The sequence below is a fragment of the Ambystoma mexicanum genome, chromosome 13, assembly GCF_040938575.1.
Source record: "Ambystoma mexicanum isolate Mex_15411 chromosome 13, UKY_AmexF1_1, whole genome shotgun sequence".
NCBI classification, from domain to species: domain Eukaryota; kingdom Metazoa; phylum Chordata; class Amphibia; order Caudata; family Ambystomatidae; genus Ambystoma; species Ambystoma mexicanum.
This window is the reverse complement of record NC_090938.1, coordinates 477,371,607-477,384,153: the sequence shown is the minus strand read 5'-3', so window position 1 is coordinate 477,384,153 and position 12,547 is coordinate 477,371,607. Positions and strand designations below refer to the sequence as shown.

The 12,547-nt window shown below is 42.7% G+C and overlaps 1 protein-coding gene across 4 annotated transcripts in view; it reads left to right on the top strand.

Moving 5' to 3' along the window:
- DDX42 (DEAD-box helicase 42) overlaps positions 1-12,547 on the top strand; it is a 459,832-nt gene that overhangs the window by 190,434 nt on the left and 256,851 nt on the right. For all 4 annotated transcript variants that reach the window (XM_069634107.1, XM_069634109.1, XM_069634108.1 and 1 more), the window contains 3 exons: positions 454-573; positions 3,837-4,013; positions 4,483-4,611. In XM_069634107.1, coding sequence (XP_069490208.1) covers positions 454-573; positions 3,837-4,013; positions 4,483-4,611 — 426 coding nt within the window. The remainder of the gene's footprint in view (positions 1-453; positions 574-3,836; positions 4,014-4,482; positions 4,612-12,547) is intronic.

Sequence of the window (12,547 nt, the reverse complement as noted above, 5' to 3'; positions counted from 1 at the left end):
ACCCTTAAAGAATGACTAGGTGAGGGTGGAAAACTATCCCCATTCACCTAGGGACAAGGTCAAATAGTTAACCTAGTCAAAGCAAAAGGTCCTGGGGTTGCTATGAAAATCTTACCTAACAATAAATATTGATTAAAACCTGGATGGAGAACTAGCATTAGAAGTAAGTAACTTTCCTTATTGATTTCTTATTCTTGTATTTGGATAGCAACTCTTAGACTTTCCTTAATGATGGAATTAAAAATGGCATGTTCCAAGGCCCTCATCCCTTGACAATTTGCCCAAGGATGCAGATGAAAACTATACTAGATGGCTATTGTAAGAGGCAGGAAAGTAACTTGCCTCCATCTTTAAAAAAAAAACTAAGTCCTGCACATTCATTGTATCGTTCATTGTAGTCCTCCCCCAGTATTTACTTAGCTTCGGTTTTGGTCTTGTTTTCCACATTTGCAGGTATCCGGTGCAGCGCCTCCCAAGCCTTGCAGCAGCTTTGCTCATTTTGGATTTGATGAGCAACTTATGCATCAGATCCGCAAGTCTGAGTATACGCAGCCTACTCCCATACAGTGCCAGGTGAGGGCCATCTTATTGCTTGTTTTATTTAGCTTCCAGTTCAAGTGTGTTGTACTTCCTTAAGGTGCTTATCGTTTTTCACTTTGCAAGCAATTTAGGCTGGTCTTAAACCCAAGTTCAAACTGCTACCCAAGAACAGTTCTATTGAAAGGTTTGAAAGCTCAGTTTATTTAACTCCCCATGCTAGTGTTAAAAAGTGCACCTTGGAACGTACCCTTCCCGACCATCACTCAAATGAAATCTGAGTTGTAAATGAATGAGGGATGTTTTTAACTTGTATTTCGATAATATGTATAGTTTGGCACCAAAGAATAGAGTATCTGTGAAATACAAATCTACTAGTTTATTTTAAAAACCAGAATTCTTTTAAAGAGCACTGCCAATTGTGCTTGAGTTTTTCGACCATTGAAGGGTCTAATCTCGCTAACCATTTTTTTTGTATTTTTTATTCCCTTAAATGTGGACTTCACACCCTCTTGAAGATCTATTATTGTGGGAGGGTATAGATGCATGTCATTGGAACAACCCTCAGCCAGGTCTACATTAAAGTGTCATGCTTAAAACATAGCATGATGGATTCCACGCGTTTTCATCAACATGCTATTTTGTAATTTCATTCATTCTGTCTCCACTACATCAATAGTAATGTTGTGAAATCATTTTCACTTTTTGGTGGGCTTGTCTGAATGATTCCCCACCATACCTTTACTTACCTACTCAAACTTGATAAAGCTCTAGTTTTTTGGCAGGACATACCTCAACAAACCAACTCCTATCAAAACACCATAGCCAAGGCCTACAATGATAACAGAGCCCTCTTCAAAGCCAACAAGCACTGCATCAACCCTCTGGACGACCCACCTATAGCACACCATCGCCAAATCCACCGCCATCAACTCTTTCGCTACAAAATCAACGTTGTGCCAGCACAGACTCCAACACCACAACTGACGGGACACCACACATCCCATCTTTCGAAACCACAACTACATGGACAATTTTCATGACCCTAATTATGGAAGATCTCATTGCCTCCTTAGCATCCCTCAAGGCCACATAGTATGCGGGCAAAATCCTCCCTGCTTCCGTACTGTAGACCCTTCCAACTGAAACATTCCTCCCTTACCTGACAATCAACAGCTTCCTAACTCAAGGCACCTTCCCTCGACCTGAACACCAGACAAATCCTCCTGCTTCTTAAGAAACCAATAATGGACCCTTACGATCTCAGCAACTACTGCCCCATCCCCTATCTTCCCTTCCTAGGTAAGATCATTGCGAAAGCAGTATCCATGCAACTCCTACAACCTTTTGATGCCAATAACCTTCAATCCTACCATTCTGGCTTCAGACTTGGATGCAGCACAGAAACAGCTGCAGTCAAGGTGATCAATACCATTACAATCCTTGATGATGGTCATCCTTGCAACCTAGTTATCTTTGACCCCTCAGCAGCATTTGACACAGTAGACCAGACCACCAGATACTCTCCGGCAATCTACATCGCTGCATGGGGATCAATGGGTCGTCTTCAGCTGGTTCAAATCCTACCTTACGAATTCCCAACAGTTGTTAAAAATGGATTCCTCCAGATCACCAACTCTACCAATCACCTGTGTAGTCCGGCAAGGATCCATGCTGTGCCCTGCGATCTTCAGTCTGTCCACGCCTTGGTCCTCTTCCCACCTGCATGGTGGCAATGCCTTTTGGGGAAGGCCTTCCATTGACTACCCTGGCACCTCTGAAATGTTTCCTGCATGCTGCAGCAAGACTCATTGGAGGACTCTGCAAATTCGACCTCATCACCGCGCCCTACAAACTCTGCTGGCTCCCACTCCAAGCCTGTATAGTCTTCAAATCCTGGGGAATCATCTACACGGCTGTCATCCTGTAGCCCCCAAGCTACCTCACTGAGAAACTTTGCATCTCTCGAGGCCTGCGATCCACCAGCAAATAGAAAATGTGCAGACTTGAATTACATTACGACGGTGCAGGGACGAAAGAACCAGAAGACAGGTCTTCTCTGTCTATGCCCAAGACTCTGGAACCGCCTCTCTGTCAACATCTGACTTGCCCCATCATTTGTACAGTTCAGGAAAGGGCTGAAGACTGTTTCAAGGAATGGTTCCTCCTTAACTCCTATGTCCACACACTGTGCACTTCCCAGCCTCCCTGAGACTGTTATCTGCATTCCACAACCCCCACCCCTCCTGGTTGCTTGTAGATCCCTTGCTGCCAATTGCCCCCCCTCCCCTGGTAGCGCCCCACTTCTGTCTTTGCGTCCCTCAGTGTTCTTCCCCTTACGGTTATAAAAGCATTCCATTTGCTTCCCAAAACTAGGTCCACGCTTAATAGCTAGCTCCACTCTCCCTTTTCCAGTTGTATTTTTGGATTAAAATTGAAAAGTAATTAGTTACATGATGTATGTGTGCTTTGAAATTAGAGGTTGATGAAAATTCGATGATATAACTATACTTAAAAAAAAAAAAAAGATGGAATGACTTGTTGAAACAAGTGCATGATGCCAACCCTTATAACCGTGGCGACCCTCCCGCTATGCTTTAATGAGCAAATTAGCCGATCGCCAACCGTTTACTCTATGCAAATGTAGTGGGTCGGGGCAGGATGTTCTTTTGCAGTTCTAAACACAAACTGGACAATCTATCAAATATTTCCAAGTAAAGCATAGAAGCCTGGAGTAATATGTATATGATTCACAATCTCGTAAAGGCAGATAAAGGGGCAATACTGGTGGTATTTAGCACGAGGTTGCAATAAGCAGGGTTTCTGTGAGTGGAGCACATTTGGCTGTTAAAAGGCGCATATGGTAGTGCAGGAGGATCACATAATTGAGTGGTTTGGGTGACATGGCAAAACAGTTCTTTGAAGGAGAGTTCTGTTGAAGGGCATCACCTGAGTAGGGTAGAACATGAGAAAGGTGTTAAGTTTCCTGCATGAGATTCAAAGGTTGAGTGGAATCTATTGCCAGTGATTGTATGCAGATACCTGCCTGCAGTGCACCTGGTAGTTCTCTGCTCAGGTTTCTGAATACTGATTTTATTTGTAATGAGCGTTTTTTGAGTTATGTTTTGGTCATTGTGCCACGTCATCCAATTTGTTCCGTACATAATCTTTCTTGCAAGCTCTGTTCACCAATTATGTACAGACCTTTTCAGCTTTCTGCAAGATTAATGCACTTTAATGCACAAACTTTATGGATCTGATTTGTGGTGCTCTTTCACCGTTTTGATTTTAATGCAAAGGGAATCCCGGTTGCACTAAGTGGCAGAGACATTATCGGCATTGCAAAGACTGGCAGCGGAAAAACTGCAGCATTTATCTGGCCTATATTGGTGCACATTATGGATCAGAAAGAGCTTGAAGTGGGAGATGGACCAATTGCCGTGATTGTGTGCCCAACCAGAGAGCTGTGCCAGCAGGTGATAAAAATATTTATTCTGCATACAATGTCCTGTGATATTTCTCACCTATCTGTTAGCTGAATATTTGTGGCGAGTGCTGATGGATCACAACCTTGTCCTATGAAAAATGCAGTATGTTAAATTGTGGCATATGCATTGACTGACTCACAACACACATTGAAAAAACAAAACATGCAGAATAAAATTGTTTACTTTTGTTCATAATTGTTTGCGCTGGGTGTGCTCCTTTGAACAAGACTGCTGAGTGTCTCCTGTCATGGGCTTCTCTCTACAGTGTCATGGTGGGAGAGGGTATTGCTAAGCCATGTTTTGGAACCTTAAGTATTACCAGTGCCAAATATTTTATTGTGGAAATGTGCCTAATACTGACTTGTATCCTTCTTTGCTTTATCAGATTTAAGTACTGGTAATATATTTCCACCAACCCTCCAAATCTACTTGTTAATGACTTTAACTTAATTTACAGATACATTCTGAATGCAAGAGGTTTGGAAAAGCTTACAATCTGCGCTCTGTTGCGGTCTACGGAGGTGGAAGCATGTGGGAACAGGCCAAGGCTCTGCAGGAAGGGGCAGAGATTGTTGTCTGCACACCTGTAAGTATATAGTGTGAGATTGGTCTAGCAGAGGTTTCAAACTATTTGAAAGGTCACTGATTGTCAATGGTATTGACCAGTTGACATTTTGCTACACATTGTATTTGTGGCCAGTAGCTCTCTAAGCCCCAAAGTACATAGTCTATAACAAGAGCACTCAGTTTTGCTTACTCCTTAAATTGAGTTTTATATCCTCTTACTTATGCTTGAAATGTACAGCAGTTTGTAATTGGGGGTTGGGTAGAGTTTCCTTTCTGGAAGTAATTCTCGTATCTTTTTGAAGTCATGCTTTGCTCCAAATTTTAAGGCATCTGCAATTTATTATTGCAGTACATGTCAACTTTGTGTGCAGTGTTGCTCAGCGCTCCTTGAGCTGCCCTTTTCATTTTCCTTGTGATAAACTTTACCTAGGACAGGGTGATGCATTTTATCATACCTATGCTTTTCTTTTGAGATCAGCACACACAGCCTTATGTGGAGTGCTGAGGAGACGCATTGTATCCCCTTTCTCACTTTGCCTGTATCTTTCTAGTTACAGTGTGTTGGGCAAAGTTTGAATGCAGTACCCTCTGGGAACACTACAAACAACTCCAACACAGCCCTTCCATGGTCTGATCACAACTGCCTTCAATTCTGCATCCCCATATCCTCCTACTCCATACCTCTTATACCAGCACCGGCCATGCTAGCCAGAAGTGCCAAAAAACGTACAGCAGACAATATACGTCCCCTTCTCAACATCCCTTGCCTAGCACCCCCGTTCTCCTCCGACCCCAGCATTGTAGCAGAGATCTTCAAAGACACCCTCACCCATGCCATCAACGCCGCAGCCCCTCTTGAAAACAAAAAAGAAAAAAAATCGTTTCACTCCAACTCATGGACCCTCTCCGTCAATACCGCCAAAGATAAGCACACCTCCAAATTCGATTTCTCTCCAATCACCGAGTCGGATACTCTCCACATCCTCAAACAGCTCAAACCATCTCAATGCAAAGGAGATATATGCCCTCCCAACATCATTAAATAATGTGCGACACCCCTCGCACCAATCATCACAGCATTCATTAACGCCTCATTCAAGACGGGCAAAGTCCCTGACAGCCTTAAAGAGGCATGGGTGCGCCCACTCTTAAAGAAACCAACCCTGGACCCTTCCCAACCTAATAATTATCGCCCCATTACTACGGTTCCATTTCTCCTAAAAATCCTAGATAAAGCTGCACACATGCAGATACAGGCCTACCTGGAAAACAACTCTGTCCTAGGTAAAAGGCAGTGCGGATTCCGCAAAGGTCATGGCACTGAAACCGCCTTACTAGATCTGAAGAATCAAATTACCCTGATCTTAAATAAAGGCAAGCCGGCCCTTCTGCTCCTCCTAGACCTCTCGGCGGCATTTGATTTAGTCGATCACGCCATCCTCACGAACCATCTCACCCAGGCCGCACATTTTTCCGAACAAGCCACAAATTGGATCACCTCCTTCCTCGAAGGTAGAGTGATGAAAGTGTTTTCCAATACAGCCAACGCAGAGCCTACCACCATCAGGTATGGAGTCCCTCAGGGCTCATGTACGGCTCCCACGCTCTATAATCTTTTTACCAAACCTCTCTTTGATAAACTGGACGCACTTGGGATCACATACACCAACTGCGCTGACGATACCCAAGTACTCCTCCCGCTCACAGGACTCTACCACCAGGACGCAGCCACCCTCCAGAATATATACGCCACCATCCAAGCATGGATGGCCACAAACAGTCTGTCTTAACGGAGATAAGACCGAAATTCTCATCCTTGGCCAAAAATCCACTCTCACGAACCTCGACCCACTCTTCACCAACTTCTGCATAGACAATTGTGTCATCCCAGTTCTACCTTCTGTTAAAACACTAGGAGTCCACATTGACGCATCACTCTCCATGGACAAGCAAGTCAACTCCATTGTCTCTGCCTCCGCCCTGAGCACATTAATGCAATCAAACCTTTCCTAACTAAAGATAATTGCCTATCCACTGCCAGAGCCACCATTGGAGCCAAACTAGATTATTGTAATGTGCTATTGGCTGGCACCTCCAACTCCAATCTCAATAAACTCCAAACACAAAATAATGCACTAAGAGCAGCCCTCAATATACCTAAAAGTGACCACATCGCGCAAACCAGAAGGGAAGCACACTGGCTACCTAGAGTGCATTACATTCAAAATACTTACCACCGCACACAAATGTATTAGCCTGTCTGCACCTTCATACCTGTCTGACACGCTAGTCAGATCTCACTCCACTAGACCAACGGGACAATGCCACACCAACCAACTTAGGGTCCCACGCATCAAACGAGCTAAAGCAGGTGGAATAAGCTTCCCCTACATCGCCCCTAAGCTATGGAACGCATTACCTAGCACGCTCAGAGCAGAAACCTCTCTCGCTGCCTTCCGAAAAAAACTGAAAACCACCTTGTTCAACTAACTCCTTCAACGTCCTGTCTTCTGACCCTCTCCTCCTCCTCTCTTCTCCTCCTCTCCTGTAGCTACTACTTTTCTCTTGCAATTAAGTAATGACTTTTCTGTATGTATAACAAGTCATGTTCATATCTGTAACAAGCGCCACGATGCCCTCTGGGCTGCCTGTGCGCTTAACAAATGCGAATAAATAAATAAATAAATGACTACAGGTATAGGCAACCCAACCTTTGGTATAGGCTTGTACTACAGTTTTGGTAGCGTGTTGAGCAGCCAGGATTATCTCAAGAGGGGAAATGTGAGCAGTAGTGGAGTTACACAAAGATTCACAGTTACTCAAATGAACTCTTAAACTCAAGGTTTCTTGCATAAACAATTAATAATTTATCAGTCAGTTATAAAGCCTTCTTCAGAAGGGAGCAATAGAACAGTAACACACATGTACCTCAATACTGTACACTGAAGTTCTGAATCAGACAAGACCCTTTTGGGATGGCCCACAGACACAACCTACACCCAGAGGTGACTTCAGTAACTAGGCTGCTGGGGACATTAATATCTTACTGTTGGCATTCAGAATACTCTTAAAGTTTGTAAACGGCAAAGGTTATTAGAACACAAGAAATTACAAATATCCCTGAGCAGGGCAATTACTTTTAGAGTTCACCTGAAGAGTCATTCAATTCAATAGGCTAAGCCAAAGTCAATGGGCAAAAGTCTTGGATAGGAGAAAGCAATTCAGGTAAGTAATGGAAAAGTCTGGTGCACAAGTTCTTAGAAGTCTTTGATGAAAAGAATCAATTGTAGGGCCACAAGCTGATTAGGCTTGTGAGTTGCAGAAGTTACAAGCACTTCCATAGTAAGAGGCAAGTTTTCTTAGACTTATTTTACAGTACTGTGGTAAAGAAGAAAAGATGCAGCTGAAGACTTTTTTTCTACTATTTAGTTCAACAAAACAATTACAGTTCAGAAAAGACAACCATAAGCAAAACAATCAGAGCAAACTGAGTACAAAATGTAGTGATTACATTAAGTCAAATACAGAAAAACGAACAAAGTAAATGAACATGTTCTCTGATTGTCAATTCACTGCTAATCTATTATCAAAAACACAATTTTTAATTTTACCAACAAAATACAACATAGAAGACACAAACATCAACCCTCCCACCACCTGAAGATAAAAACAAAGTAAAAAAAACATTCTGACGCAGCATCAGGCATAAAACTCATTGAATTTACTCCATTGTTCATTATAGACTTCTTCTCTATGTAATTTACCTCATTTCAATTTCTCAAAACGTGAAAGAATTTGCACCTGAACTAACCAATCTTCCACGCGTGGCTTTTTCCTAGTCTTCCAGACAAGCAATATTAATCTAACGGCAACCAAAAGGACCTTATTAATCCAACACAACATTAGATATTCTTCAAGATGCCGAACACAGCTCAAAGACTTAATTATCACAGCTAATGGATTCCTAGGAAAAGCAATCTCAATACCATATCAACCCTATCCAAGATTTCATTAAAAAACCCCATTACTTTCTCGCAATCCCATAACATGTGTAACATAGTACCCCTTTCCTTCAAACAACCCCAGCACTTATCATTATTACAAAGTCCCAATTTACACACCCTATCCAGGGTCCAAAAAAGGTGCCCTAAAGTCCTCCGGTGAATGAAGCGCAAATTCAAATCAGCCTTTGCCCTAATCGGAACCTTCCACATACTTTCACACTCCGTCAGAGATATAACCTCTCCAAGTTCTTCAGACCATGCACATCTCAACTTATCCCATAATACTAAGGAACGACTTTCAGTCGGAAAGAGTTTAAAAAATCTAGATACCCTATGTGGAGCAGTATAAAGAAAATTACACCAAGTCTCTGCATCAGAGGCAAGTCAATCATCGGACTCCTCTCCGATATTCAAGCACTCAACAAATTATACCTTTTGCAATTCCCTTTGATGTAAACCAAATTTATCCTTCAAATCCTCAAGACGGCATACCCCCTTCATACCAAATATCTTCTATCAACAATATGCCCCTGTTAATCCAGCTTCTCCAACACAACATCCTATTATTAATCTGCAAACCTGGATTCTGCCAGATGGAAGCTTCCTTATATAAATAAAGCTTTTGCCCTCCACCAGTAACCAAGGAGATGATGGTATCCTTAGTAACCATCACAGATTGTAAATTAGCCACTTGCCTAGGCAACGTACCAAAGGAGTATAAACTTTCAATGCAAAAAGGTCTCAATTTATGCTCCTAAATTCAAGCCCAAAGTGGACCCACTGGACCATTCATAGAGAAGTAAATAGGCGATTTCTTTTAACAAAAAGCCATTGTAATAATTTTCGAGCATGGGATATCCAAAACCACCTTCAGATGTCCCCTGGATCATAAGATACCTCAGTGTTTTGGGTCTCTTCCCAGCACGCCATAAAAATTCCTGAAATACTTTATCTACCCGACCAAGAGCCTTTTTCGCAAATTTTAATGGAAGAGACTGGATAATGTATACAACCTTGGGTAAGAGTACCATCTTAATGGCGTTAACTTTTGCCCAAATAGTCAATGGTAGTCTTTCCCATTTACGAATGTCCTTCCAAAAAGCTTCAATGACTTTATCAACATTAAACCCAATCATCGTTTTCATATGTCTAGTGAGGTACACACCCAAATATTTCACAGATCTACTTTCCCATTTACAATTCCAGTTCAACAACTGATCAAGTACAGGAGTATCTCAGACTGGAAATACCATTGTTTTTCCCATTTGATTGTGTGCTCCGAGAGCCTACCCACTTGAACCATACCTCATAGAATATTTCCACCCGTTTCAGGATTACCAAGGATGATCGTAGCATCATCAGCGTAAGCCAACACCTTAACTTCAATTTTTCCTATCTTAAACCCTAAAAGACTGAGATTGTCGAATATAAATCAAAAATGGTTCCAGAGCTAAATTAAAAAGGTAGGGCGATAAAGGACACCCTTGACGAGTACCTTTGAATAATTTATAGGAAGCTGACAGGACCCTGTTTACCCAAACCCTAGCACTAATACTGAAGACTTCTGTTCCTTTGCAGCTCTGCAGATCTCACTGTTCCTGGGCCTCAGTCGTGGGGACAAGAGGGAGGACATCGGGGGACTCCTGCACTGCAACGGTCAAAGCTGGCAACCGGCAAACTTTACTTTCAGTGGCTGTTTCACGTTTCAGGTCCTTGCGGTACAGCAAATAGCAGTAAGCGTGGTTCCTGGTTCTCAAGGTGGACTTTCCTCACATCTGAGGTCCCGCACTCATCTGAGGGGGAGTTGGGTTTTGTCGGTCCTGCTTCGTGGAAGTCTGGACAATCTTCCAAAAGCTTTAGGCCAGCTTACAAGCAATGCACGCAATCCGGTGTCCCTCTCCCTGGCGCTACAGTTTCCTGCAGCAACTCTGAGGAATTTCAACTAGCTCTGAGATGGGTGTCCAGGTGGATTACTTTGGAGTTGATTGGTCCCACCAACTCAAGGGGAGAAGTTGTCCTTGCAGGGGCTTCTCTGTCAATGCGAACTTGGTGATTCGGCACTGCAGCAGGGCTTCACCGGGCAAACCAACGGTCCATGAGTTGCAGCAGGCGTCCTCTTTAAGTTCTTCTGTTCCTTCGTCCAGTGGTCGACTCTGCCTTCCAAGCCAAAAGACTCCACTTTTATTCCGTTCTCACCCATTCATTCCAGCCTAGCTGTCCCTCACCCAGCAGGGTGGCTGTCCTTGCCGGACAGTCAGCCGACCAATCATCACAGAGTGCATTTGGTTCTCCTAGGAAACTAAGCACAGAGGGTTTCGGGCACATCCCTCACTTCCTGCCTACCCCAAACACTCTGGAGCCAGAGGCAGGCTTCACTCTTGAATCCCGTTAAAGGCGAAATGAACAAGGAGACCAAACCTGAGTTGGCGCGCAGAGCAAATCTCTAGAAGGACTATTTTGACAAAGATGGCTGCCGTGGGTGCTTTACTGTAGCTGCAAACGCAGCCTGTGGTAAAGGCACCATGGTAGTTCAAACAAAACCACTGCCAACAGCCATTCAGTGCGAAAAGTGTAACATACAAAATGTTACATGAGAAGCTAAACAAAGTTTATACTAGGTAACCCCTCCAGCACTCTATTGTAAGATGGGGTGTGCTGGGTCTAAAAGTTACAATGGTAAGAAAAGTCAATTTCACTTTACTGCTCTTGGAAACAGTAGTTTATACAAGAGGATGTATTAAACCTTTGGGAAATCTGAAAGACTTCCCTGTGCCACTGCACTGAAGGTGCTGTGTGACAAAATGTAAAAGATGCCTATGGAGTTTGTCAGACTCCGCAACCAAAAGAAACAGTGTATAAAATCATATTAAAATACATGAGTGGGAAAAAAGGGTCACACTCTCTCCAGGTAAAAATAGATCAAGTCCTCAAAATCCAGCAAAGTTGCTGGGGGTCTCTAAGGTGGCGGGAATTGGCACATTTCTGAGAATTCTCCCTAACAGTTGCTGCTCCATGTTAATTATTAGAGCAAGAAATGGGACTAAAGCTGATCACATCGTAACTTCCTCCTATGGAGGTTCAAAGTGGAGGATAGCTGATACAAGACGTTTCATATCTTGCACTTTACCAATTGTATTTCTGGTTTACAGACATGTTTCATTTTATATACACAACATTTTTATTTAGATTTTAATCGCGTCTTATTTTAATGAGCCAAATTTCCAATGCTTAGTTATGTGAGATGCTAGTTCTGGCTTCCTCACATTGTGTCCTACTTAAATGTATTTGTGTTACGGGCTAATGGACATCGCACATAGGGTGTTGATGATTCTACATGCCCCACACGCTGTCTAGCCATATATACATGGTACTGCATATATTTCTTATAATGCATATATCCGCACATAAGAGGGCTTATTTCTGGCTTTGTGTTACAATACAAAAAAACAGCCACATTCTTTAAGCATATGGGTTTGATGGTGATTTGTACTTTGACTTTGCTTTTACAAACCATACATAGGTTCATATTGTTCATTTATAGCAACAAACGCATCAAGTTACCCTTTTGTAAAAGTAACTGGTTTCGTTTGTATTCTGGTACATCATTAGTTAACACCTTGGTTTCGAAGACCTACTCCACAAAATAAATCGGTGTACTTTTCCCTTAGTGTATTGTGCTCTGTTTTCCTAATGATAAACGTGATGGATATCCTCATGGGTGCAAGATCTTGCATTGGGGACTACTGCCTTTTCCCTGTGCTTTAGATGTCCTAGTTTAGTGCAATGAGTCCTATCTGAGGTTGTGATCTAAAAGAACAGACTCCATTCAGAACATTTTTTTTTTACAGTATCCAATATCTGGAACCATTTCTGTTCCAACCTCTTGAGTGCCAGGTCCCTATCGCCCCCTCAGGTTTTTTCTTTAACAGTCTGTATCACAAACCATTTCAT